Genomic DNA, 26,359 nt, shown 5'->3' with positions numbered 1-26,359 from the left:
TCATTTTTGGGCCGTAATGTACACCAAATGATTTTTAGTTTGGATAAGAGTGATTGTTATTGTTAAATTCTCCTTCTCAAGTATTGATTTAGATGCTTTAGTGGTGGAAATTATTAAAGATATTGGAAGACGTAGTCATTAATTCATTTTAAAAAAAAGGGCTAAATTGCATTTACAGAATTCAAATTACACTCCTTTCTTTCGTTTTCAGTAGCCTTTGGTTCCGGCATTGTAAACCTGTTCCATTCTCTGCCGGGTTGTCTGGGTGGGTCATCTTTCCCCTCAACCACAATTGGACTTGTGATAACAGATCTTTTAATATTATACTCTCTTCGATATCAGGGGATTGCGTGGGTACCAGGCAGAGGGATATTGACTGTGAGCTCTAGGAGTTACTCCCTTTTGGCTTGGCCCGAAATCAAAACTTATTAGAGCGATAAGTGACAGCTGGACTAGCATTGAAGCGAGGCTTTTTTTGTGCTAGTGTGTCATTTTATTTGTTCCCTGAATAGTGGCTGAATCAGATAGCAGCAAACCTTTCACAGTGGCTGCCATCTGTCTGCATCTGTTGACCTACACCAGAATGGGCACAGTTACTCTGAGCTTTGGTGACTCTGAAGCTGAGGTTTACTTCCCTTTTGAAAGAACTTGTCTTTTGTTTAGTCTTTGGTCCAGTTAAAGGAAAACCATGAAAGCTGGACTAAGTGTTTTATCTTTGCGTCAGGCATGCTTTTCCCTTAATCTAAATTGCTTTAGAATTTCTTTTTTACATTTTTTTTATCTTACCACATTGATGACATTTTCTTCTGGTTTTGATGGGTTTATCTACAACATTTAGAAGTACACTCATCTCCTAAGAGGTCTTTGGGAAAAGAAGACATCCTTGACTAGCTTCCTGTAACCATGGTGATAGGAAGTCATCACATGGGTTCTGTAAGGGAAGTGAACAGTTTCCTGTTGTTTTTTACAAGCTTCCCGTCAATTGTACATGCCTAGAATCCCGCATTCAGTGCTGGAAAGCTGTACAGCCACACAGCCAGTGTTTTCTTGTATTTTCAAGGTAAAGTAAATTGTATTTTGTGTATTTTTTTCCATCTTGAAAATAGTATATGGATAAATGTTGATTTTGAGAAAATCACATCATTTGAATTGAATTATTTCAAGCTTTCTCAGAGTTGCTTTTGTATCTTTCTTATTTGTTTTTACAGACTATCATTCATTTGTAATGTTTATTTTTCAGGTCACTTCAAGCTTGCGGTTTCTTGCAAAATGGTTAAAATCAAAGTCATTTGCCTCTCTTGATGAAATCTGGTTGTAATACAGGTACATCCATGATTGCCAAAACAATTTCTGCCAAGATCTTGCCTTAGACAGCTGTCTTGAACTCCAGCCAGCAGGGTAAAATCCAAACCGTCGGTAAATCCAAACAAGAGATGGAGACAGGCCAGGCCCCTCGGGCCTGCAGTTCATCTGAAGCATCTGGGAAATCCTGCTGGAGTTTAGAGGTCAGAGTGGTGATGATTCTGGTGATTGCAGCTGGAGTTGTCATCCTCTTCCTTCTGTACAGACTCTTACAAACACGTCACAGGTTTGTATGAAATATAGTTGTATAGACAACTTAGGTTTTACTAACTTTAACCTTTTTGTCCAGTTTGCATTGCTTTTCTGCTATTTGTGAGTGTACACGAGTGGATGTACCACCAGTACTACTCACAATATAACAGGGTCACAATGACTTTTATTGAATTCCACAGGCTTAAAATGGCGAATGCAAGACATGCATTGGAGTACTACAGCTTCTACCACACAGCAACCTACACATTCAAACATCCATCGTCTTTTGAGAAGCTAAAGAATGGCAGTGTTCCACGGACTGTTGCACCTGTCCCAACTGTTGCCTTGGCAACACCTGTAGTCACTGCCCCACTGCCACCCCTCCCAGTAGCCCTTTCAGCTTCAATGCCACTCCCATCAGCACCTGTCCATCCTTCGGTACCTTTACTCCAGGTGACGCCTCCTTTCTTGGCTCGACCTGCGCCCGTGGACCACACACTTGCTGCTAGCCCGCACCTATCATGGGGCGCATGCTCTGACGTCGATATATACTCTCGTATCGGAACTTACCGGCCCTCCAGGCTCTCGAGCCTCTCTACTAATTCAAAGGTCATTCTTTTTGAACATTCATCTCTCTGATCTGATTATCTGTTTAGGAATAAAATTGTCACAAATGGATGGATAATAAATAGAAAACAGCTTCATTTAAAGGATATTTAAAAATATGAAGAGCAATTTAGTAGCTCTTAATTTAGCATTCCAATGATGTACAAGCTTATTTATTCTCTACACCAAAATCTATATTGGGGTCGCCAAGTTCGGCCCTCCAGATTTCTTACCTAATTTAATTATCATTACATCAATGGCAATATAATTTCTAGTCTTTTCATCAAATAGTCGAACTATATTCAATTTTGCCAGTGAACAATCATTTGACTATTTCAATAAAACAAACTTAATAATTTGGTTATTCTATCTCTAACCTTGTTTAAAATAAAAGAATCCATCCACAAACTCATCTCAATACTTCCTCTCCTTGTTTGGGTGCAGTATGTTCGTGATAGTCTGTGACATAATTGCTATGACAGCGGAGGGCCTAGAGTGTCTCTGCAGGGGAAATTTGATTGAACAATGAGCCTATTCTATCCTCTCCACCTTCTTCAATAAGCACAAATTCTTGCACTTGGAAGCAACATTCTGCTTCGGTTACATTCAGCTGTCCATTTCCTCTCACGTATCTTATCTCGGGTAAATGGAAAATGTAACGCTTGTGATGAGATTTTGTTTCAAAGAGGCTGATTACAAACCAGGCTCATCACCAGTCAATCTTGTTTGAAATATGATATTCTCTACCTGTGAATTTGAATTCAACCACAATTTACTAATGTAAAAGTACCATAAACAATGATTAGAAATGAACATAGATTTATTAATATCTATTTATATTTAGTAAAGATGGATGATTTTTCATGACACTAAGAAGGAATTAATGAGCAAAACACAATTGATTGATTGGTCAAAACAAAGTTGATGGGTTAAGCAGTATTAAAAATGAATAAATAAAGCCATTTTGGAAATGTTATGACACCAAATAACTTGAGTATTTATTTGAAATAGAAGGAAAAAATATCCAGTATTGGTTTGAGAAGAGTTTATTGACACTTGATTCCTTTCTTTACAGTTTTGGCATACTTCTTTCTGTGTATAGCAAATCCCATCAAACATAACAGAGAAGAAAATGGGTAATAATACACTTGTCCATTGTGCGTGATAGTTGCCAGCTGTGGGCCACTCAAATACACCTCTGTATTTTTGTATCGCACCATGCCTTTGATCAGGTAATTGCCCCCTCGACTGCGGAGTTTGCATCTCCCATTTGTTGCTATAGCAACCACCTCTCAACCATCCATTTGGGTGAACCCTCCACTGCCTTTCAAGTTAGACTTATATTGTTTGTTATGAGACCAAGAGTGACAGGGGGAAAGGGCATGCGGACGCATTCTGATCCCGAAGGCAAACATATTTTTGTTGACGGGGAATGTCCGTGACAAAACTAAAAAGATATGCTTGTTTTTACAATTTTTCATGCAGACTTAATATGACCCCACTTCTGGGGTATGAGACCTGATGTCATTGTCAATCAGTTTCCTTGATTTTCTTTGCAATAACATATTTGAATTGTCAATTTGTGATTCAGATATGAATGTTGTGCATTGATTATTTTTATTGATTAGAACTGGATATTTGCTCTAGAAACAGCAATCTGAATTACAATATATTCTAATGTAAACAACCTTAATGTATATTTGTTATTGTTGTTGTCTTAATACTTTAAGAAATATTGCAAACCATAAACTTAGTTTCTTTGTTAAAATATTGGGGGTAATTTATTAAATAACCACATTATTCTGAAATGCAAACAGTTATTTCAAATGTCATAATAAATAAGCGCAATAGACATAGTTTTGCATGGTGTGTCTATATAAACTAAGTTAAGTTGCATCATTGAAAGTCTTATTATATTTCATACTGATATTTGCACCAGAATTCCAACTATATGAACATACCTTTGTTAATATTAAAAACAATTTGAATGATGACATCTAGAATCGATGACAGTGTTTTTTTTTTTTAAGGATCAAGCATGGCATAAGCACATCTGATGTCAGGATGGCACCATGAAAAGAGATTTAGGGTCTGCAGAAATGACACTTGATGATCTTCTTAAAAGCCCCCTGAAAGTCTTTGTTGAAGTAAGCATAAATGATGGGATTGAGCAGTGAGTTGGAGTAGCCCAGCCAGTTGATCACATCCTCCAGCCAGCGTGGCATGTAACACGACTCCTGGCAAAAGGGCATGACGAGTGCGACGATAAAAAAGGGCAGCCAGCAGAGAATGAACGTGCCCATGATGATGCCCAGCGTCTTCACCGTTTTACGCTCCCGAGCCAGAGCGATCTTCCTTTTGGCCTCGGTGGCCTTTTCGTGCCGGTTCTCGAACAAGGGTGCCGTGCTCGGAGTGTTGGGGAGTGGAAGGTTGCCTCTGAGACTGCTGTGAACCTCGATGATCTCCAGGGATTCTCCATCTTCAGCGTGTTTCACCGCTCCGTTGACGCACGGAACCGGGCGCGGCTCCACGCTTCGTTTCCAGCTTTTGCTCTGCGCTTCCCTGGGTGTCTTTTTGTGAAAGATCGCGGGGGATATCGCCGAGCACGAATCGGCCACTTTCTTTTTTTCACTTTTACGCACAGTCCTTCGAATGCGGAATCTGGCTGCTTTAAATATCCGCCCGTACAGCACTAACATGAGCATAAGGGGGATGTAAAAAGCCCCAAAAGTGGAATAAATAGTATACCAGAGGTCTTGACGTATCTTACATTGCATGGGGTTCTTTCTGTCTTCTTCTACGTTGTTTGGCTGGGAACGCATGATCAACATAGGCGGCACTGAGATGGAGAAGCCCACCAGCCAAGTGACGCCGATCAAAATCGCTGCTCTCCGAGGGGTTCTCTTATTCAAGTACTCAATAGGTTCGGTAATGGCCCAGTATCGATCCAGTGCGATGGCACACAGGTGCAATATAGACGAAGTGCAACACAAAACATCCAAAGAGATGAAGATCTCGCATGGAATCTGTCCCAGAGTCCACCGGTTTAAAACCTGGTATAGCGCCGCCATGGGCAGAACCAACACCGACACCATCAAATCGGTAACGGCAAGGGAACCGATCAAATAGTTGGCCACGTTCTGTAAGGAGCGCTCCAGGGCGATGGCTGCAACCACACACGCGTTCCCAAAAATTGCGCACAAGATGAGCGCAACTAGGAGGAAGGAGGTGAACACCTGATAACTCAACCTGACTTCTTCTTCTTCTTCTTTGGTGCTTTTGTTCAAAGGGGGGTCAGATGGAGACAAGACGGTTGTGTTGTTTGCGTTCTCCATCCCGCTTTAACTGTATTTCGAGTTGGCAAAGAGCACACTGTCCCACCTTGGAGAGTACATAGCGGAATAATCAACCGGTTGAGGCTCGCGGTTTAGAGAGAAAGGGGCTTATTTATACCAGTGCGTCACTCTGTGTGAGCGTGTAGGGAGAAAGCCTCTACCAGCAATGTAGAGCTGCTTGCTTCTGTGAATATGGTCAGAATTAAGTACTGTCACTGCCCTATACGTATAATGCCATAACATTGCTAGATGCATATCAATAGGGAATGTTCTCATACTTTTACTTTAGTCTTAACACTGCAAAGTCTGATCTTGCAAGTTTATACTTGCACTAAAACATTTATTGTATCTTTTCATGGCTAGTTTCCTTTGTTTTTTTAATATGTGCACTATATGGTGAAGCTTTAAGTCTCTTTGTACTTCAATTCAAAATATTTCAAGTATATAATGTCCACATTACAAAGTTGGCCATGTTTAATGAATTGGTACGAAAAAGAATGTGTTTATCTAATGGGTATGTACATTTTACATGAAAGAGTATGGATATGACAATCCCCAATCCATTGTCTATTATGACATTATTATTATTACATTTGGCCACCTGATGGTGCAGTGGTTCTTCTGCCTGACTTTGGTGCAGGCAGTCTGGATTTAATTCGATTCGATTTGATGACAAAGCAAATAATACAAATATATAGTATATAAACTCCTTCCTATATTTCAGGAAGGTACATGAAGTCAATACAAATGATTTGCACACCCACACAATCATTTAGCGGACCCGGTCGGGTTCCTATTTTATAGTTTGAAAGCCTATGGTTAAAATGTACTCTTATAACTATATATCTCTAAATTACCTTTCCTGCAAGTACTGTAGTTTTCAAGCAAATTTCATGTAAATTGGAGCTCTACAATTGTCTGGCCACCAATTCAGGGTTTCCCTGCGATAGGCTCTAACACCTACCACGACTCTTGTGAGGATAAGCAGTTCAGAAAGTGAATGAATCAAACACAACAGCTGCATGACTTCAAATACAGCTCTCCTTTGCATATACGTATAGCATATCAAGGGTTAACTCTCAGCCAGGAGGGAGGGTGACGACTTGTTTCCATCCTCACACGTGAGCGTGCGGCGGAAGACATCGGAGCCTCCCCCTCGGCCTTCACAAGCGGCTGAAGGTGACTCTCCTCTCGGCTGGGGGATGCAGATGGAGCTGCTGGCGGTCCTTCCGCCCTGCTACGCTGTCCTCAACTGGGGAACATCTGTTTGCCTCAGCCCTGTCTCCAGACGTTGACTAGGCATTTCTGCAGTGTTGTTTTTTTTCTGTGCTCTGCTGTGAGGAGACAGCAATCCTCCAGAAGAAGACGGCCGCTCTCTGCATGCATGAGTTCTGCACCGTGCGGGCGGAAAAAGCGCCCCAGATCTGCAGGCAGCGTCTTGCCCATCACGAGAGTGGTGCAGACGGACGCGGAGCATCAGGAGAGCGCCGTGGATGGCAGCAGAATGGTAAGATTTTTTTTTGGTCTTTGTTGTTTTTTTCCCTTCGCATGAAGATGTGAGCTGAAGCGCATTACACTGCATGCAGGTGTATCGCAGTGGCAAGGTTTAACATTTCCATGCACACCAACAACAGTCTTGTCACTGCCGTTATATGCTAGAAAAACAACAAACCGACCTTATTTTTTATTCAGACTGTGCAGGAATTCAACACCCTAGTGGCCCTCTACCGGGAACAGGTCATTTCCGTGGGTGAGATGTCAGCCGACTGCCCCTCTCTACGGGCTCAGATGCACTACACACGGGCCAAAGGATGCTCCGTGGCCCGGGCTGCACACCAAGACCTCGCCCTCATTGCTGTTTCTGGGTAAGCAGGGCTCCCATAAGACCCAAAAGAAAATATCTTTCATATCATATAATACGCAAGGTGGAAAAGACTCACTTCACATTGTTTGCTTGAACAAAGACGAGATGACCTCAATGACCTATTTTGGGGTTTGAATGAGTGACTAGTATATCAGAAGCCAGTTTCAAATTAGAATATATTGAGTGGACTATATAGTGTTATTGTCATTGTAAAAGTACGACCAAATGCCTGTCCGGTCAGGCTGCCTGCCAACTAGCCATTGGAGGCACTCTGGAAATATATACTGTGTATATTCTGTCACATATAGGAGAGAAAACAATTGTATGTACTACAAATATAATCTTTAAATCCACCTTTAAAGCCACCTAACATACAGCAATCAGAACTGGACTTTACTGCCAATTGAAAGTCAGCCACTATAAAGACATGTTCAGTTTTATTGATTTTTACCCAGTCATTCCCTATTGTAGCTCCTTGGTAATTATCTGTCACCAAATCAATACTCTACACTCATACATCATATTTCTTTGCCCTGGGGACGGATTAAAAATGTGCTGTGATGTTATTCTTAATTTAAGAGCTAACATTTTATCTGTTCTTCAGTTTTATCGACTGTGTGCCCTCCCACTACAGACCAGAGGACGGAGAGATCCACCCGGAGATATGTCGACTTTTCATCCAGCTGCAGTGTTGCCTGGAGATGTTCATCACAGAGATGCTGAAGTCCATGTGCCTGCTGGGGGTGCTGCAGTTACACAGAAAAAGTACAGTCAATAGAAATCATGGCAATACAGTCTAGCCAAATAATGTCATAAATACTACAAACCAGATTTTTTTCCCAGTGTTATTTACTAGTAAATGCATAAATAGTTAGACCAATTTCATTTTCTGCAGGATAAATTCAGAGTATGAAAAAAAACAAATGTTATCATTGTTTCTTGTTGAATGATGACGGTGATGTTTATCAAACATAGTACTGCTCATTTCTTGGCCTGACAACAAAATCAAAGCCACCACAACTCTGAACGTTTTTATAATCTGACACGTGAGGGCAGCAAAGGTCTGTTGGACACATTTGACATGTTTGTTTAGTATGTTCATATATTGAACTTTTCTTTTCTTTTTTTATTTTTATTGTTTATACCTTCAAATAACATCATTCTGCATGTGTGTTTTTGAGGAACTGACTCTGAACCTAAGATGGACTTCAGAGTAGATGAAAGTTCTGACGTTCCAATTCTAGAGGACCGTTCCTCCTCACCCATTGACTATCCTAATGATCCCTGGCTGGTGGGAGTCCATATTGAAAATATAGAAAGGTAATCTATAATAGAATGTTATCAGAGTATCTTTTATGTTATTTTATAATATTCCTGTCTAAGAATAAAATGTAAAAGAAAACAAATGGGGCCTAAATCTGTATCGCCGTGTGTCTTTTCATTGGCAGAGATATGCAGGAGATGAGAAATCTGCTCAGCAAACTCAGGGACACAATGCCTTTGCCACTGAAAAATCAAGGTGTGTAACAGTTCATTGCAAATGTGTCAACAAGTCAGTTCAAATTTACTCATCCTACATACTAATAATAATGTTAAGAGTACCAAAGGTACTAATTTTCTTTGTTTTATCTATGAAACTCCCACTAACCCAAGTCATATTTGCCATAGACGACAGCAGTTTGCTAAACCTGACTCCACATCCACTGGTCCGACAAAGGAAGAGACGTTTCCCTGGACTCTGTTGCATGGTGTCTGGTTAACATTTCAAAATGGATCCATCCTGTACTGTATATCAACACTTTTGATTGTTATTTTGCCCTAAAACACTGTACACTGTAGTTCCTGATCCAGCATTAATGATAGGTGCCACTTTTGCTCCACAGCTGTAGTATAGTAGTATTTAGCTTCCATTAGCCTTTGGGGCTTTAGTTTTTTTTCCCAGGAGGCTAAAAGGTTTTTATTTTTGCATCGGAACTCAACATATATATGGATTATATTGTATATATTTGGCCTATGCACAAGCATTCTAGTTTTCTTTCTTCTTTTTTCCACTGTGCTTGTGTCCTGTCATAATGTATGTCACAATACACAGTGTTATGTCCCAGATATGGATGTCTCACAGCAGATTCACACTATGGACAAAGAAAAAGCATATTGGTGTTATATTGACAAACTGTTCTGATTAAATGTTTCATTTTTAAAAGTATGAATGAAAATTATACCTAATATTTGAAATATCCTTATTTGTAGCAGTTGTCCATGTTTGATTTGACCCTTGGAACATCAATGCATGTATTGTTTGCTTTGTCTATCTGGTGCTTTACACATGTCTTAAAAAATTATCAGCATAATATTTCATTTCAATAATCAACACTTTTACCCTGTCAATTAATGGTTAAACATTAAATGATCCAGTAAAAAAGGAATAAACACATTTCGTCAACAACCAGTTAAAACAATTGACATTCTACCTCTAAAAACAATGACCGTTAATAAAGTCTTCATTCATTGATAAAGATTTAATTCTTTATTCATAGAGTTCTAATATGCATGCTTGAATTCATTATCGATCCCTCTAAGGAACACTAATAGTTCTTGCAATTGTTTTCATAAATACAGCATGGCAAAAAAATGTTATTTCCTTAAAAAAAAGGGTCACCCATGCATACACTGGAATAATTCAATTCCAATGAATAATCAATCCTCACTCTTAACACCAGTCTGTTAAGTCATTTCCACACTGAATGTAAATGCAATGTGTTTTATGGTCATTGGTAACATTTGTGTTTATGTGGAAACTTTGTTTTCGAAGTGATAAACACTGTATTTCAATTTTTTATCACAGCATGTATTGTGCAGTTAGTGTCTATCTATGTAGACAAGCAACAGCTATGTATGTACAGCTTAATTTTATAATGTGAATAAAGTTTTCTATCCATTCAGAAAGACATTTATTTTCTTTTATTGTCTCCTATACTTTATGAGCCCATTTCATCTGTTTACTACAAAATACCATCTTAAAAACTGACGGCAACTGATGCACAAGGCACCATTTGTTTGCAATATTCCCGGCCAGCATGACATAGAAAACTCTCGACAAAGTGACATCCATGCTATACATTATACTATCAATCATTACATGAAGATAACATTTTTCACTTGAATGGGGCATGTTTTGAGCAATGTCAGCAAACACACCGACAGCGTCTGAGTTAGTTTCCCCCTTTTCTAATATTAAATAAACATATTTAGCATTTTTAATTCAAATTTGCCTTCTCATACTCGCTTCACATTGACCCAGACAAATGTAATGTTAAATTCACATTTAATGTTGTCTTGAACTGCACTTTTTCTGTAAACAAAGCCATTCATGCAAAGAATTCAAATAAACATTGTAAAGTAGTAAATTTGAGAAAGAATTTGTTTGTGTGTGTTGTCCATCATGATTTACGATAACAGATGGAGGAATTAATGAGAACTTTTTTCTTCAAAGGTAGAAATGTGTGTTTCATTAACTCCATGCATTGGGAGGAGAACCAAGAATTCCTAAAATAGTGTCTGCTTTCCTCATCTCATGAGTTCCTGGAAATCTCTCTCTCTCTCTCTGTCTGTCTTTCTCTCTCTCTCTCTATTTTTTTGGCACGCGCCTTTCCCAAATTCCACCAACAGGTGGCGTGCAGAACTCTCTGAATGCAACATTATAATAGTACTTGCAGTAAACACACTTCAGGCGTACTGTTTCGAAATATACTTTAAGTGTGTTTAACACTTGTGAAAATTAATATTGGCAAATCCTTGATCGAGATCTGATTAGTTGGTGGAGCGAAATCGACGGATTCGAGTGGCTCTTGTTGTTTTCCACTTCCCAGCGGTGAGTGAGTTAAACAGTCGACTTTAATGCGCGTCTCTCTATGTTTTACTCCATATTTTAACCGATATCACTAGTTATCAATCAGATTTACAAACAGTGTGTTGCAAAAGAAAGGCATGTTTAAACTCGTCCTATTGATTGTTTCCATTTTTTCCTGGAAATGTTGCTCAATCCTCGAAAGCATATCCAGAAGGAAAAAATCACGACAGCATGTCATCGGAAACTATCCGAGCGCGTTTTATTTTAAAATTTATAACCCAAGATTTCAGCCAAAGTGTTGTTGCATTGCTTTGTTTATAAATAACCACCAAGCCAAAAACACGCCCACGACCTTTGCAAGCATTATTGTATGTATATAGAAAATGGAATACTAATCCATAGAGCATGGAATAAATTGTAAATATTGTCACTTTTAGTACATATTTAATTGGGAATGGCAAAAAAGTACACTATGTGTATTGAATTATTTTCTTGCTGAATGAAATAGGGTGTACACATGGTTAGAATTGTTGATAATACTATGTAAATGCAAGAAAAGTGTAAATTAGTCACAGAAATAAGTAATATATAAAAGAATACTAGTAAAACACACAAATGTACATTTTTTAATTGGTTTTCTTCATTGCACCAATACAATTTTCCAGGTCCTAATTCCAATTATGACAACCGGCTGTGTGGAATCAGTCAAAGCCAATTCTAGATCATTAACTGGATTTTTGAAAGAAGTAATGAACAAAAAAATACTGCACACTCACTTGAATGTAAAGTAAAATCTATCATTGCTTGATTGGACACTGTTTTGAATGTTTTCATATCAAGGAGTGGAAAAAAACATTGATTCACCTTCACCTTCTCTTGTCAAATAGATTGTTCATCTCCAAGTGATAAACTTACTAATATTCACAGCAAGAGGATGATTGTACACCACGTGATTAAATGCCTATCTATATGTTGGGAAGGTCAGAAGTGAGGTTGTTGTAGAATTGCTTTTCAGGTCATATGATAAAGTTTGTTAATACAAGTGTGTGTATGTGTGCAAATTTAAGTGTTCAACGCAGTCTAGTGTTCTTTCTTTTGAAACAAAATCAGAAAGGAGTGCCCTAATCTCAGAGTGCAGATGTGCGATGCTGTGTGGATTCAGCTACGTGGGCTGCACTGAGCACACTTGCCATTTTTTTCCTCCACAGTTCAACATCATGTCAGCTCTTCTCATTGTTTTTCTTCATGTCATCACTGCCTCAGCGTTGGAATCTGTTTCCGACAAAGGTATGTTCACGGATAAGGATGCATTTATATAAACGATTGAATGATTTATTTAAGATTCCCTGATAAAGGGAAGCATTTTGTGACAACACAAGTGCAAAGTACTTGTATAACAAATAATATACTACAGTATTTTATTTGTAAAGTGATGACTGATGCTATTAAATCATGGGTAAGTGTCATATTCAAATATTGTAGAGTACAGTGGAAAAAAAAAGTGTTTCACAACAAGAAGAATCCTCCATATGTATTGTAGCCTGTAGAATTCTTGAGAAGTGGTTTCCCAGGAATTCTGTATAGCAAAGAGAGCCCTACATTGACAATGACATGCTATTTAAATTGTGGAACTTCCACTTTGCGACCACTCAACTCTTCTGGGGCAGAAAAAAACTTTTGTGTACATGCACTGTGTTATTCACGCACGAAAATGAGGTCTTTATGGACCCTTCATGTCCGGACATCCAGTGTTTTGTCTTGTTATGGAACACTGTCTGCACTGGTGAAGGATATCATCCTCTCTAAGATTGTATACCATTCATTATAAAACATGTGTGCACAGAAGTTTGCAGAAAGTAAACTAAGAAGAACTATGATGCAAAAGTCCTTTTCATATTTTTTACTGTAGTTTTACTATGCAAAGCCTTATTTTTTTACTACTTAGACTTGAAAAAAAGCAATTCATGTTTAATTCCTTTGTACTTTCTTTTCGTAATCAAGATAAAAATGATAATTAGCATGATAAATTAAGGAATAGTCCCCCAAATTTTCTTCCCCCGGTCATTTTGCATCATTACTAAATCTTTTCATGCATTCATTATCCAAACCGTTTATTCTCATAATCAGCCTAACATGCATGATTTCAGGATATGGGAAGGAATTGGAGTACCCGGATAAAACCCATGAACTTCATTTGATACAATTTCTGTCACTCAGAGAAGCAAAACTGCAGAAATAGTCCAGCTTTGGTGAATTTCTTTTGTTTTCATTGTCGAAAAGATTTCACAATTGAGTCAATTCAGTTGTAGTTGTGCGCCCAAACATTGACACGAGCAAACAACAGTAGTACGTGTGAGATGTGGGGGAAAATCATTAAACCAGCCCTATTCATTTCCAAGGACTATATTGTGCTCTAGTAAACAGATTATATTTAAACCCCCTGACACCCAGTCCCTGTAGCAGTCATCAATCATGATCTGTACAGAGTGTTACCTCAGATCTTGTTCTCACTTTACTTCTCAGTAGCAGCCAGTCCACACTTGTTATCTTTCCTCTCTGGATTGTTGGGTTGGTTAACCGCTGCTGCTTTCCCCGAAATGTAAACAGGAAGGGTTGCTGGTAGTATAATTTCCTACCTCCACTAACCAAGGAAGGCAAAGGGGCATTGTTTTCAAGGATTTTAATTGTGCTCTATTTGTGAAGGACATAGTGAGAAATAGAAATGCCATTTTTTCTCATAATAGTCACCTTTAACATACAATAGAGGTTAGATTATTATTATTTTTGTTGTGGAAGGGAAAAGTAGACTGCTTATATCTATTGATTGTTAACCAATAAGATTCTTTCCTGGAAAATGTCAATTATAAGTTAAGAGCAATAGATCAATATATTGATTGAATGTATGGTTTGGCCTGTAGAATTGATTTTACATTGTTTGTGTTCTAAAATTTAATTCAATTATTGTTTAGCTGTTGAGTATATCAATATAATTTGACTGATTTTGTAAAATAGTGACTTGTAATATGAGAATGACACAGTAACCTCGCACATTTCAAAAACTACATATTTTCACCCAGGGTTACCCACTGGTTAATGAGCTGCAACCTCGTTACTGATTAACTCGGTGCTCCGCAAAGTAATGAAGGCTAATATTCACCGGAAAATGTTTCTTCGTTGCTTAAACAAGGAACTATGCATGAATCAAATTCACTTTTGTGTTTGGAAACAAAACAAATGTTTATATCTTTGTGTTGGTCTCACTCAGAAGATTGATTATCTTTTTGTTGATCTTAAAAATCCTGCAAAACTTGATTTAGAAATAGAAGAAAAAATGGCTTGCAGCAGTGATGAGGTGGCTTGCACTGAGGAAAGCAGTAAAATTTCTTCCAGGAAGATGGGAATGTTTGTACTGTGACTTGGCAAGTGCCTAGTTCCTCTGAGTAAACAAAAAGTTTTTTTTAAGTGTATTAATTCATGTGTTTTCTCTCTTATTCTTTGCTTTTATGCTTTTCTAGAAACATCAATTAAATACCCACATCTCACTGGTTGTGTGTCTCACAACATGGAGACTTTTTACTGCAGATGGGATGTTGGAAACATGAAGAATTTGTCAAGTTCGAAAGATGTGCGCTTGTTCTACATGGCCAAAATGTAAGAGGCGACGATTTGTCCTCAAAAACAAAGTGACTATGTTCCAATAACAGGACTGGCTAGCCTGTAGTTTTTTTACCTTTTCATAATATTGCAGCATTATCTGAAATGGTTAGTATATTTCCTATATGATAATACATTGTATTCTTTTCATGTTTTGCAGACCCCTGCTAGCAACTTTAAATGAGTGGCACGAGTGTCCCTATTACCCACCGGAGAGATCAAATGAGTGTTTTTTCAGAGAAAATTACACATACATTTGGAGTGAATACAGCATTCAGCTCTGCTCATGGGATCAAACCATTATTTATGATGTGAAAACTTTTAATGTTGAAAACATTGGTAAGTTTCATACTTGAATATTTAGTCATCAATTTTATACATCCAATCACGTTCCTTTCATCCTTATGCTGGGAATTTTAACACAATTTCCACTATTAGACTCCAATTGGTTTAAACTGGGAGTCAATGAACATTGGTTAATTCACGGGAAGCCAATGGATTCAAAATATGATTAAACTACGCATTTGTAACAGTTGTTATTTGATGGAGTGCATGTAAAAAATTTGGGGAAAAACAACATGTACAATTTTTAAAAAGTTCTCTTTGCAGTGGAACCAGATCCACCTCTCAGCCTGAATTGGACAATGCTGAATGTGAGTTCGACAGGCAACTACTATGATATAATGGTCAGTTGGAAGCCACCTCCATCTGCAGATGTGAAGATGGGATGGATGACATTGCAGTATGAGGTCCAACAACGCAGAGAAGATTCTGATCACTGGGATACGGTCAGTGTTTAATTTGCTATGTGTATTATTTCCTTTCGTGAAAAGTTGTTGAAACACAATATTTGTAATAATGCAAATTATCTACGGAATATTTTTTTATTTTTGTGTTTCCTACAGGCCGAACTTGTGAAAAACACACACCGTACTTTGTATGGGCTTCAAGGTAATGTAAATTATGAAGTTCGAGTCCGCTGCAAAAAGCACGGTGCGAAGAAATTTGGTCAGTTCAGCGACTCAGTATTTGTCCACGTCTCATTGGAAGGTAAACAAAAAAATCCTGCAATTTTACTATATTTGTTAAACTGATATTGTGATATGCATGCATACACGGACCCTTTCTTTCATTGTAATTATGTTATATTGGAAACTATTCTTTTACAGGGTCAAGATTTCCTTTTGTGACTTTACTCATCTCTGGCACTTTGTGCTTGGTAGCTATCTTGACGTTGGTCGTCTTGTCGCAGCAACAAAAGTAAGTAATACAGGAGGCTGTTTTTAGGTTTATGTGTATTTGACTATTTTCCATTCCTTACTTAAGGTTAATGGTCATTCTTCTACCACCTGTTCCTGGACCTAAAATAAGAGGAATTGACCCTAAACTTTTAAAGGTAAACAACCTCACGTTAATATGTGCATTTGACTCTTTTTTTCTGTTTAAATGTTCTACGCAATGACAAATAACTAACTTAAATAGAGAAGAATCATTTAATCAATTGACATGATCAAGAAAGACATAATAAATGCTTTACTCATCCTTATTATGGCCGTGTTTATGAAACATGAGAATTTATTACTGTTTATTCAACATTATTCAAGTCACAAACACACCAGACAATGTTTATATAGGTTATGCTGAACAAAAATTGACAACAATGTCACAACAATGTCATGTTTATATTTTTTCTAATCCCCTAGAAAGGCAAACTGGATGAGATAAGATCCATTCTGGGAGCACCCCCTGAACTGAGACCTGAGCTGTACACCAATGACCCCTGGGTAGAATTCATTGATCTGGACTTTGAGGAACATGGCGACAAACTCGTGAACCTAGACACGGATTTGCTCACAGATCGATCGTTGTTGTTCTCGAACTTTGCGCAACTTTCCATCGGTTCCAGGGATGACGACTCGGGCCATGCGAGCTCTTGTGATCCTGAACTTGCTAGTGATGCGGACACTTCTGCTACTGCTGCTGGACTTGGCTCTGTAAGTGCCACAGTGGGAGATACACTATCAGAAGGCCCTGTTAAAGAGGCAATGTATACACAAGTGAGTGAGGTTAAGCCCTATGGCAAAGTTTTATTATCCCCTGAAGATGAGATGGAGTGCAACACAGCCAAAGTATTCAAAAAAGCAGAAAATAAGGTAGACAAGAATGACATTCAACTCGTTGTATCTTCAGAAAGCAGAGGTTATACTTCAGAGCTCAATGCAGGACAAAATAGTCTACCTTTGGCCACTTGCAACTTAAGTGATCCTTGTTCAACAATTTTATCACCAAAGGACTACCAGAAACCTTTTCATGAGTCAGATACAGATCCTACATCTCATCTTCCGCCTACAGCCGTCTATACTGTAGTAGAGGACGTTGATAGGCAAAACAGCCTTGTATTGACACCAAATTCAGTACCTTCTCTGATTATCTTAAAAAACACGCCGACATCAGATGGATACCTGACACCGGACCTTTTAGGAAATATTACACCCTAAACCTGCAGCAACCTTTCTAAAGGCAAATGTATTTAGACAGTAGTAGAGTCATATGCCTAAAACAGTCTTTACGATTGATGATTTAGTCTTATGCTTCAGTGTTGAATGCCAGTTGACCTAAAATAGATAAAGAGCTGTCCTGTGACCCACTCTGCAGCCTATAGTCTCTCCATGTGAAAACAGTTTTTTTTTGTTTCATTTTATGTACTTTATGCATCACCTTTTGGTGGTTTGTTGAATAATTTCACTACTGCGTAGTGTTGAAAATTATGTTCAAACTATATGAGTGTAGATGCTTGATGTTCTGAGTGCTTTGCAAGGGAAATTATTTGCAATATTTTAAATAAAGTTGTTTACTTCTGCAAAAAAAATCACTGATGTTTTGTATCATTTATTTATTTTAATGTGGACCAATGAGCAAGTCGCCTGCAGGAAAGTAGTAGTAGTTGTTTTTACCAATCTAGCTAGTTAGTTGTTATTTGGACTTGCTTCCTTATTTCCAGCTCATATTAACATTTGCATAACTTCTAGTATTAAGATGGCAAGGATAAACGGCATTAATCTTGACCAATTAACCGATGAGTTCATCATACTTGAAAACGTAAGTTATTTTTGACGTTTGCTCAGTATGTGTATAAATATCGATCGACATCGTTTGTTTTGCTGTGATCTGAACTAAAACATACAGAAAATTGGAGAGTTAAATAGCAGAAATATCCAGCTCGAAGCGATGGTAGAAGACGCCAATAGAAAGGTGAAATATCACGAGAGCAAAGAGAAAAGTGTTACTGATGGTGAGTATTTATGAATAGAAACTTTTTTGTACTTATTGATCGTATTTCTTTTTAAACATGAATGTATTATGTTGGCAATTTGGCACGTAAGACTTCAGGTATAAAGCTTAATATAAGAAACAAACACAATTTTAACAATTACAGTACTCATTGTTTTGGTTGTGCGTATTTTAATGGGTATGTCGCTCTCTACTGGCAATAGAAACGAATGGCCTCAGGTTTGTACATAATGGTTTGGCTGGTGCAGTGACAACAATAAAAACCTTTTTGAGAGCTACATATTTTCATCATCAGGCTATATTTAAAATACTTCTAGCCATTAGATTCCACAAATGCTACATCACAATGCATTAACCAATATGCCAAGTCACAATATTTGATCAACAAACATGCGATACAATTGTGAAATTGTCTAATATACTTAATTTTTCTTCACTGCATCTCTTTCAGAAAGAAATTCTTTACTTGCTACAGTGAACAAGCTGCAGTTGGCTGTACAGAAACAGTGCAACCTTAGAGGTAAATACAAGTTTAATGCTTGTCTATACTTGTCTTATTAGGAAATGTTCTTCACAAATTCCTTGTACCGATTCAATTAAATGTCATTTTCCCTTCCGTATCACATGGTTTATCTTAAATGTACTGTCTTAATTATGTATTACTGGAAATATGTACTTTTTCAACAACAAAAAGTGAGGCTACAATAGGGGCTCACTAGTTGTAATGCAAATACTGAAATTGCTTTTCATTTTCCAGGGGCAAATGAAACACTTAAGAATGATATGGCAATATTGAAGCAACAAACTCAAAGAACAGAAGAGGTAATAACTTCATTTATTGATAATTGCACTTAATTGCAGGTGACAGTTTTCCCCCAAGGGTATTATAATAGTTACTGATGTTGCTGTGTTCATCTTGACTGAATAGTTTTCAGTGGTAATTGAATATTTGTTTACCTTTTTCTCACTGTCTGTCTATTTTTGTTTGTTTGTTTTAGGGGAAACTATCTATTTGTGTGATTTATCTCATTTTGTATCATAAGGATGGAGAGGCTGAAATCCAACGACTGCTCAGTGAAATTGAAGTACACAAAGAAAGCCACAAGAGGGAAACAGAGATTCTAATGCAGGAGTGCAAAATGCAAGTGGAGAAGGCCCACAAAGAGAGTTTTGCTAGAAGTAAGAGAAGTCAACATTTAAATTAACTTTTTCACATTTACTCAACCATGACAATGTGTGCTAATGATTTATATTGCTGCAGTACAAGCCCAAGAAGCTGAAGTTAAGAAGTTGCTTGGGAAAAAGGATTTGGAGCTGGAAGAAATGAACAAGAAGATGGAAGAGCAAGAAAGAAAACAGCAAAGCGAGCTTTTGAAATTAAAAATTGAGGTATGTTAAGTTTATATTCCAGGTTGACTAATGTGTCCTAAGAATCTTTGTTTGTTTTATATTTCCTTGCACTTTTATAACCAAAAAACAGTTGGCAAGAACTCAGAACACTGTACAGATGAACCAACATCAGCAGAAACAACATAGCTCAGTTAATGCAGCACAAGATTACTACACAAGGGTGAGCATGCTTTTATTTGGCATTCAATGAATTAACATTTCATCAGTCAATGTTTTGAATTTTTTTTTGCATTCATTATGAGACTGATTCCATAAAAAGTGCATGTTTATCCTGCAGAAACTGCACTTTGTTCAAGATGAGAAGAACAAGCAGATTTTGTCTCTAAATCAGAGAATTGAAGAACTCCAAGACAACCATCGTCCTGACAGCCTCTCTACCTGTTTAAAGAGAAAAAGACCAACGTTTACTTAAGGCTAAATGCAATGTTGTATCTTCTAGGGCTAGTTCACAAGTCTTGAAAATTCCTGCCTGTTAAACAAATTCCAAGCTCCTTATGTTTGAGCACTTAACAGGTTTCTCCTTGCACTATGCACTCTCCTTCATTGATGTGCGTATTCACTGCCATGCTGGCAGGTGACCAGTGTGCTAAGATCACAGTTAAACAAATAAAGGCTGTATTCCTACCTAAGGCTTTAATCCAATCAGACACCTGAATCGGCGGGTAGCAGGTAGGCGGGCACTAAGTAGAAAAACACGAGACAGTGCACCAGTCAAGATTCTGTTAGAAATGTTGATGTTCTGTTGGTTGCACTGAATTTCTTGATTGAAGCATTAAATGGTACCTTAACAAAAAATGTGGTGATTTTCTTTCCTTTTATTTCTTAAAGTGGCTTTCCCTATTATTGGTAAATGGTAACTATAGAAAGTTGATGGTCCACCCAGGAATAATCAATTTTCTATCTGTGTCAGTTTGCATTCAAACATTAAATCAGATATGTGTTTTGAGAAATAAGTTTTTTATATCGTGTAAAGTGGTAAAACTTCAACGTATTCACATCCAACTGCTCACCTTGACAAAACACCTGAACAAAGACGCACCTTTCTGTGAAGCTTTGACATGATGCTTTGTAATCTCTTTATCTGTGCTACTCAGACGGGGTTCGAGAGAGAGCCCAGCGCTAATCTCACCAAGAACATTGTGTAATACTGTTGCGTAACATTTTCTCCCACAAAAGCGAGCTGATCTTTTGTCACCACATTCAACAAAGCCACATACTAACTGTTTCCATTCATATTTCACATAACTGACTTGGTCCCATTTCTAGTGATAAATTCAGGGCTTCAATTTTTTTTCTTCAGGTGATCGCTACCTTTTAAAACAGTCAGAATATACTTTAACTAGAAGAGGATTATAGTTCATGACATTAACATAGGTCACTCAGTGAGGCAATCAATGACTGAGAGGTGTGGCCTGAGAAACTTTCCTCCTCATCTGTGTATTGTGGTGCTTCGAAGGGCTCTGATGGGTTACATTTCCTTGGAATGGAGATAGTTTTCATCCTTTAAAATAGACACTACAGCTGTGTTTTCATGCCATTCAGGAATTTTGAAACTTGGTAAGAACAGTCATTTTCTTAATACATCTAACTGTATGGTGTTATAGTTTTAGTTTTAGAATACTTTGCTTTCCAGCATGGTGACTGCCGTACACTGTTTAGTTAAAGAATAACATGCAGTACTATTAGTACTTGGTATGCCTGCACCTCCCCATTGCATGCATTAATCTGGATTTTTAATGACTATAAATAATGAAAATGTTTCCACAAATAAGCTATTTTGGACTAAAAATTTCCAAACAGTGTTTAGACACCCTCGGTGCACAGCTAGTTGAATTCAAATGTAATTGTTAACTTTCAAATGTTATAATGCCTCTACTTGTTCATGATGCATGCAGATGGAAACATCATTACAAATGCCTGCAGGACAGATCACCATAGTAAGCCCAAAACTCCACCACAGCCTTTACAGCCTAACAGACAGTTCAGATGCTGAACAAGATGGTGATGAAGCAGTTGGCCCCCCATGCATTACCCCACTGCAGAAACTCACATCGGACATGCACAAAAATGACAGAATCATCAAGGAACTTGTCATTGGCCGCAGGGTGGGCTTCTACAAGATTAGAGGAGAGATTGGACACGGGACCTTCTCCAGAGTCAAAATGGCATTTCATGCTCTGACAAAAGGTAAACATGTCAATCATTTCCCTTTGATTTATCTCATCTGAATATGCCTAAAATCTTTGAAATCATTTCACTTGTCCTTCTAGACAAAGTTGCTCTTAAAATCCTGGACAAGACAAGATTTGACCCTCAGGCCCAACGGCTTCTCTCCAGGGAAGTCAGCAATATGAACTCCCTGCAGCACCCTAACGTTATCCGTCTTTATGAAGTCGTCGAGACGCCTAGTCGACTTTACTTGGTGCTAGAATACGCAGGGGGAGGAGACCTTCACAACAAGATCTGCAATGAGGGAAAACTTGATGACAACACCTGCAAGATCACATTCTCACAGATCCTCTCTGCCATTAAATATATGGTGAGTCAATGCACTGAGTAATAATACACAAAAATAGAGATATAATATACCATTATCACCTAATATACATCAGATTCACTTAGTCTGATGTTGTTTTTTTTAATTAATATGGAAATTTTACCCAGAAAATGGATAGGTTAAACTTTTTTGTTTCAACACTGTTATTTTCTGACTAGACGATATATTTATCTGAGTTCAATGATTATGCATATTTTCAAATATCCATAAAACTGTTCATTTATCACATATAAAATCAGCTTTCTTCATTTTCCTTGCAGCATAATAATAACATCATCCACCGGGACTTGAAGGCCGAGAACGTTCTGTTCACATCGAGTGGCTGCGTTAAAGTTGCCGATTTTGGATTCAGCAAGGAGATTTCCAACCGCAATGATGCTCTCGACACTTTCTGTGGCTCGCCTCCATACGCTGCTCCGGAGCTCTTCAAGGATGAATACTACCTTGGCCCGTTGGTGGACGTGTGGGCTATGGGGGTCCTCCTTTTCTTCATGGTGACCGGCACCATGCCATTCCGTGCTGATACCATGGGAAAGTTAAGGCGTTCTGTCATCCAAGGCACTTACAGTATCCCCCCCTGGGTCCCTGGACCCTGTCAGAGGCTCATCAGGGGCATCCTGAAGACAGATCCTATGGAGCGTTGTGCGGTTGACCAGATGCTAGGTTGTGATTGGCTCTTATCGGTGGAGTTCCCTTGGCCGTTGGCGCCACTGGAACCAGCCAGCCCGCTGCAAAGCCTCTTGGATTCAGAAAGTAGAGACCTTGTCGAAGAAGAGGAGACGGAGGAGGTCAGGTGCTCGCTGGAGAAACTCGGTTTTACCTCGGTACACCTTCGGAACAATCAGCTGAATGACAGTCGAAGCCCAGTAACCGGCGTCTATCGGATCTTGCTGCACCGAGCGCAAAACAGGAGGGGCTGCGACAGCCTGCCGGTGGTCCGGGGAATGGTGAGGGACCCTAAACGGGAGGGACTTCGGGCATATAGAGGCCTCAGGCACACCTCCAAACTTTGTGTGCTTTCTTAATATACAGGTTGACTTGAATAATTTTGTGGTCGAGAAGTTATGAATTTACATTAGTTTTCTGATATCTTTTTGTCACAGCTCAACTCATAGCCATCTTTTTCTGTTGTTTTTTTTATATATATGAGACAATTATACAAATGTTATCATTTGTGATATTTATTTAATATATGTGCAATAGTTCCATGCATTGAAATGTGCAATTATGAACTAGCAAGTGCCTGACTTAAGAAGATGGAATTGTGATATTTTTGGAAATAGAAGTATGTTTACTTGTTTAAATAGTTTTGTTTTGCATGTTGAAATGCAAATAAATGGTGTTTGTATGGATACTTTCTGCCCACTTCTTTCAAGTGTCAGGGTTTATAAAGTTTTTGTTCCTAATAAATGAATTTATCAACGATAACAAGCTCAGTTGCACCCGAGTGGAGTTTTAGGTCTTATTAGGCCCTATTCATCAAAGTTTCACTATGTTCCTGTGAGTCAACAATAGTCTCGACAGCTGGCAAGACACCAGATGCTGCCCGAACGGGACCCCACTCTTTTCACTGCTAGCCCAAACCAGCCAAACCCAAACCCAATATGTCCCTTTTTTCCAGTAGGGCAATGAGTACACCAAAGACTCAGTTCCCCCCTGTCAGATTTGCCCTGTCCTGCAGTTCAACCCCCTTCTGTAGGAACAGCAGATGGCGTGGCGTGGCTGCAGAGACATCTGCAAGGCAGACAATGGGGGCCCTTGTCTGGGCCGCTGGAGCTGACAGGCCCGGAGCTGTGCTATTGTGTTTTGGGCTTTACACATGCAGATGAGATGAGGGGGTGTGTTTTTTTTCTGTCTTGTGCTACAGGGGGGGACAACAGTGAGCAGATGACAACGAGAATCCCAGTTTGAAGCAGATTTGCTGAGTTTGAAACTTTTGTTAGGGCAAACTCAACACACCCTTCCTTTTATAAGCCATGTAGCAACAATGTATACAAATAGATTCTATATCCTCTTGAGAAAGTGAAAACATAGAGACAAAATAATGATCTTTCATTACTTTTTTTATTAAGACTTTCCACTTTGAAATTTTCAAAAATGTTGTTTTTTTTACATTTCTTTTTCAGTATTAAATATTCTTCAGTACAATTTTTAAAAATACTTTAATTTAATCCAGCCGTACTCTAAAGTAAAACCTTTACTGAACAGGCATTGTTTTTTTTGTTTTTTTAAAATTTATGTTTAGCTTAATTTGTTGTCATTTTCAAACTTCTAAAGTGAAACCTTTAGAGAATTAAGACAATTCTGGAAAGTGGGAAACATTTTGGCTAACGGCAACTGTTGTTCTCTGTTGCTCAGCCAATTAAGAGGCCATCATTAAAAAGTCTCTTTTTAAGAAGTCCTCTTCCTCAGCACCGCTTCTTCTCCTACTGCGCATGCTTCAATATAGCGACGTGCATTGCTTGGGATCGCAACTCGCGCACGTCGCTATTCCTTCCTCTCCAAACCTCATCCGCACAAAGAATGAGGGTCGATGTGTCGCTCTCGAGGCATACCTGACTCCCATTCACATAAAGAATGAGAGTCATCTTGGCATGGACGGGACAAGAGACGACGATGCCACGGGGGCCCCGAGGGCCGGCGCCGTGCTGCCTGGATTGGGAATCCTCCTCAGGAGTATCCAGGGATGAGCAGAAACAGCTTCATCCTCTCCATCGGGATGAGCATTAGATGAGAAGCTTCACAAAAAGGAGCTTAATTTTGCATCAACGTCCGGGGAGGCTGATCTCGGGGACCCAGTCATTCATATGACGGCTCTCTTCACAGAACAGGTGCAGTTTCTCCAAAGAGGGGTCCTCCCAAGCACCTTCAGTTGGGCTCTGTTCATTGGAAAGAGAGAGTGGAATTAGGACACGAGTTCAGTACTGCCATTTCACTTAGAGCAAAGTGAGCATTTTGTATGAACGTACCGTGATGAGGACACAGTGAGCATCTTCGAGCTGCTTGGACCCGTCAGTGACGATCTCAGCCAGACGCTGCTTGTCGCTCACTCTCACAATACTAATGTCGTTGTCGAAGCAGAAGGACTGGATGAGGGTGAAGTGGATCTGCAGAGCGATGTCGCCCTCAAAATCTTCATCCACGGCAAGCACGCAAAAGGACACGCTGTCTGGATCTCTAAAAGCAAAACAAAAACAAAAACACAGTCAGATATCAGCTTCACTTATACCCAGGAAGTGAAGATAACTAACTAAAATGACAAATTGCATCATTTTGAGAGTAATACTTACAGATTCATCACTTTTGCGCACTCGTAAACGCCCACGGTGAGGGAATCGTTGTCCATAGCGGTGACCAACACCTCTTCCAAGGCTTTGCCGGTGCAATGAGCACGCTCGGCAGATTTCTGGGTTAGAATCTCTTCAAGAGTCATGCTGAAGATGAGTTTTCTCAAAGGCTCAGAGAGGCTGTGTAGAGTCAGTCTGCAGAAAGAAGCAGGTTGCTCTCTGAGGACAGGCCCCCTCTCTTTTATACAGAACAGCTCGTGCAGGGTTTGTGAAAGAGCTGCTCCCTGATTGGCTGTAGTCACACCATGCATTGGTATGATAATACTATTGTCACACTTCTGGCTCGTGGCAGATTGATGGAGGTCATCGAGCCGCGCACGCCCCCCTTTGGAACGAAGCCGCCTGGCTCGGATCTAAAAATAGCCTAATTTACGCTCACACAAAAAGTGCAGTGCTTCTTTTGTGCGACTTTCTAAAGAGTGAGCACGTGACTTGGGTGGTGTGAGGTCCTGGGGTAAGATTAGTATGCACACCCACTACTTTAAAATGATGCATTTAAATACTGAAGAATGTTGTTGCAGCTACACTTCCACGTAAAGTGCACAAACAAACTTTTAGAGAGTTTTTTTTAAATCTAAATACTCATTATTTTGCATGCCAATAACAGTTTTCATAGAGAAAGTGTGCAAACACCCCCCTATGGAACAGCCCATGCCGAGAAAGGGCAGGTGGACGATGCCATCTGTGGACTAAGGGTAAAAAAAAAAGAAAAAAATCCTATTGTGCAGAAAAGCCCTCTATTATCACAGCGTCCATACAAATGCAAATAAGCAGCGCGTGCCAGAACGTTGTGCGTGCGTGCTGCTGCAAGGGTCACAAAAATCACGTGATCATCAGCTGTCCATGAAAATCCGAGTTTTATTTAATTACTGGGGCACAGCGAGGACTTGC

General features: G+C 39.0%; 7 protein-coding genes across 11 annotated transcripts; 5 read left to right on the top strand and 2 right to left on the bottom strand.

The window, feature by feature from the left end:
* Positions 1 to 991: 991 nt before the first annotated feature.
* On the top strand, positions 992 to 3,999 carry LOC144211071 (uncharacterized). Of its 2 annotated transcripts, XM_077738090.1 has the most exons (4): positions 992 to 1,060; positions 1,241 to 1,323; positions 1,391 to 1,588; positions 1,755 to 3,999. In XM_077738090.1, the coding sequence occupies exons 3-4, from the start codon at positions 1,434 to 1,436 to the stop codon at positions 2,191 to 2,193; spliced, it is 594 nt and encodes a 197-aa protein (XP_077594216.1). In that variant the 5' UTR covers positions 992 to 1,060; positions 1,241 to 1,323; positions 1,391 to 1,433; the 3' UTR covers positions 2,194 to 3,999. The 2 variants fall into 2 exon arrangements, with proteins under 2 accessions (XP_077594216.1, XP_077594217.1); XM_077738091.1 differs by having other exon boundaries at positions 1,241 to 1,588.
* Positions 3,209 to 5,567, bottom strand: htr1ab (5-hydroxytryptamine (serotonin) receptor 1A b). The gene has a single exon (XM_077738089.1). The coding sequence runs from the start codon at positions 5,493 to 5,495 to the stop codon at positions 4,245 to 4,247; it is 1,251 nt and encodes a 416-aa protein (XP_077594215.1). The 5' UTR covers positions 5,496 to 5,567; the 3' UTR covers positions 3,209 to 4,244.
* A 1,052-nt stretch (positions 5,568 to 6,619) lies between these two features.
* On the top strand, positions 6,620 to 10,307 carry LOC144210537 (regulator of G-protein signaling 7-binding protein B-like). Of its 2 annotated transcripts, none has more exons than XM_077737253.1 (6): positions 6,620 to 7,002; positions 7,188 to 7,360; positions 7,994 to 8,124; positions 8,541 to 8,679; positions 8,808 to 8,878; positions 9,028 to 10,307. In XM_077737253.1, exons 1-6 carry the CDS (start codon positions 6,880 to 6,882, stop codon positions 9,117 to 9,119), a joined length of 729 nt encoding a protein of 242 aa, XP_077593379.1. In that variant the 5' UTR covers positions 6,620 to 6,879; the 3' UTR covers positions 9,120 to 10,307. The 2 variants fall into 2 exon arrangements, with proteins under 2 accessions (XP_077593379.1, XP_077593378.1); XM_077737252.1 differs by having other exon boundaries at positions 7,964 to 8,124.
* A 734-nt stretch (positions 10,308 to 11,041) lies between these two features.
* On the top strand, positions 11,042 to 17,735 carry ghrb (growth hormone receptor b). Its single transcript, XM_077737847.1, has 9 exons — positions 11,042 to 11,230; positions 12,418 to 12,496; positions 14,725 to 14,860; positions 15,024 to 15,202; positions 15,473 to 15,651; positions 15,769 to 15,913; positions 16,033 to 16,123; positions 16,190 to 16,259; positions 16,567 to 17,735. The coding sequence occupies exons 2-9, from the start codon at positions 12,427 to 12,429 to the stop codon at positions 17,359 to 17,361; spliced, it is 1,665 nt and encodes a 554-aa protein (XP_077593973.1). The 5' UTR covers positions 11,042 to 11,230; positions 12,418 to 12,426; the 3' UTR covers positions 17,362 to 17,735.
* Positions 17,736 to 17,777: 42 nt separating this feature from the next.
* On the top strand, positions 17,778 to 20,328 carry ccdc152 (coiled-coil domain containing 152). Of its 2 annotated transcripts, none has more exons than XM_077737859.1 (8): positions 17,778 to 17,962; positions 18,050 to 18,155; positions 18,606 to 18,674; positions 18,912 to 18,976; positions 19,153 to 19,333; positions 19,416 to 19,543; positions 19,635 to 19,724; positions 19,842 to 20,328. In XM_077737859.1, exons 1-8 carry the CDS (start codon positions 17,900 to 17,902, stop codon positions 19,974 to 19,976), a joined length of 837 nt encoding a protein of 278 aa, XP_077593985.1. In that variant the 5' UTR covers positions 17,778 to 17,899; the 3' UTR covers positions 19,977 to 20,328. The 2 variants fall into 2 exon arrangements, with proteins under 2 accessions (XP_077593985.1, XP_077593986.1); XM_077737860.1 differs by having other exon boundaries at positions 19,198 to 19,333; positions 19,842 to 20,325.
* Positions 20,329 to 20,871: 543 nt separating this feature from the next.
* Positions 20,872 to 23,475, top strand: nim1kb (NIM1 serine/threonine protein kinase). Of its 2 annotated transcripts, XM_077737858.1 has the most exons (4): positions 20,872 to 21,121; positions 21,460 to 21,751; positions 21,835 to 22,103; positions 22,382 to 23,475. In XM_077737858.1, the coding sequence occupies exons 2-4, from the start codon at positions 21,460 to 21,462 to the stop codon at positions 23,144 to 23,146; spliced, it is 1,326 nt and encodes a 441-aa protein (XP_077593984.1). In that variant the 5' UTR covers positions 20,872 to 21,121; the 3' UTR covers positions 23,147 to 23,475. The 2 variants fall into 2 exon arrangements, with proteins under 2 accessions (XP_077593984.1, XP_077593983.1); XM_077737857.1 differs by lacking the exon at positions 20,872 to 21,121 and having other exon boundaries at positions 21,454 to 21,751.
* Positions 23,476 to 24,254: 779 nt separating this feature from the next.
* On the bottom strand, positions 24,255 to 25,642 carry gadd45gb.1 (growth arrest and DNA-damage-inducible, gamma b, tandem duplicate 1). The gene is made up of 3 exons (XM_077737861.1): positions 25,412 to 25,642; positions 25,091 to 25,298; positions 24,255 to 25,000 (listed from the first exon to the last, which is right to left on the bottom strand). Exons 1-3 carry the CDS (start codon positions 25,552 to 25,554, stop codon positions 24,887 to 24,889), a joined length of 465 nt encoding a protein of 154 aa, XP_077593987.1. The 5' UTR covers positions 25,555 to 25,642; the 3' UTR covers positions 24,255 to 24,886.
* Positions 25,643 to 26,359: the final 717 nt, after the last annotated feature.

The sequence above is a fragment of the Stigmatopora nigra genome, chromosome 17 (assembly GCF_051989575.1).
Source record: "Stigmatopora nigra isolate UIUO_SnigA chromosome 17, RoL_Snig_1.1, whole genome shotgun sequence".
Classification (NCBI taxonomy): domain Eukaryota; kingdom Metazoa; phylum Chordata; class Actinopteri; order Syngnathiformes; family Syngnathidae; genus Stigmatopora; species Stigmatopora nigra.
Note: the sequence above shows the minus strand (reverse complement) of the source record. Positions and strands in the feature narration are given on the sequence as shown.

Coding starts and splice junctions, on each gene's coding strand:
- gadd45gb.1 (XM_077737861.1), bottom strand. CDS start 25,554: ATGACTCTTGAAGAGATTCTAACCCAGAAATCTGCCGAGCGTGCTCAT. Junction 25,299..25,411: donor TGCGCAAAAGTGATGAATCT/GTAAGTATTACT, acceptor TTTTGCTTTTAG/AGATCCAGACAGCGTGTCCT. Junction 25,001..25,090: donor CTCACTGTGTCCTCATCACG/GTACGTTCATAC, acceptor TCCAATGAACAG/AGCCCAACTGAAGGTGCTTG.
- LOC144211071 (XM_077738090.1), top strand. CDS start 1,434: ATGGAGACAGGCCAGGCCCCTCGGGCCTGCAGTTCATCTGAAGCATCT. Junction 1,589..1,754: donor CTCTTACAAACACGTCACAG/GTTTGTATGAAA, acceptor TGAATTCCACAG/GCTTAAAATGGCGAATGCAA.
- ghrb (XM_077737847.1), top strand. CDS start 12,427: ATGTCAGCTCTTCTCATTGTTTTTCTTCATGTCATCACTGCCTCAGCG. Junction 14,861..15,023: donor TTGTTCTACATGGCCAAAAT/GTAAGAGGCGAC, acceptor CATGTTTTGCAG/ACCCCTGCTAGCAACTTTAA. Junction 15,652..15,768: donor ATTCTGATCACTGGGATACG/GTCAGTGTTTAA, acceptor TGTTTCCTACAG/GCCGAACTTGTGAAAAACAC.
- LOC144210537 (XM_077737252.1), top strand. CDS start 6,880: ATGAGTTCTGCACCGTGCGGGCGGAAAAAGCGCCCCAGATCTGCAGGC. Junction 7,361..7,963: donor GCCCTCATTGCTGTTTCTGG/GTAAGCAGGGCT, acceptor TCTGTTCTTCAG/TTTTATCGACTGTGTGCCCT. Junction 8,879..9,027: donor TTTGCCACTGAAAAATCAAG/GTGTGTAACAGT, acceptor TATTTGCCATAG/ACGACAGCAGTTTGCTAAAC.
- htr1ab (XM_077738089.1), bottom strand. CDS start 5,495: ATGGAGAACGCAAACAACACAACCGTCTTGTCTCCATCTGACCCCCCT.
- nim1kb (XM_077737857.1), top strand. CDS start 21,454: ATGCAGATGGAAACATCATTACAAATGCCTGCAGGACAGATCACCATA. Junction 21,752..21,834: donor ATTTCATGCTCTGACAAAAG/GTAAACATGTCA, acceptor TTGTCCTTCTAG/ACAAAGTTGCTCTTAAAATC. Junction 22,104..22,381: donor TCTCTGCCATTAAATATATG/GTGAGTCAATGC, acceptor TTTTCCTTGCAG/CATAATAATAACATCATCCA.
- ccdc152 (XM_077737859.1), top strand. CDS start 17,900: ATGGCAAGGATAAACGGCATTAATCTTGACCAATTAACCGATGAGTTC. Junction 17,963..18,049: donor AGTTCATCATACTTGAAAAC/GTAAGTTATTTT, acceptor TAAAACATACAG/AAAATTGGAGAGTTAAATAG. Junction 18,156..18,605: donor AGAGAAAAGTGTTACTGATG/GTGAGTATTTAT, acceptor CATCTCTTTCAG/AAAGAAATTCTTTACTTGCT.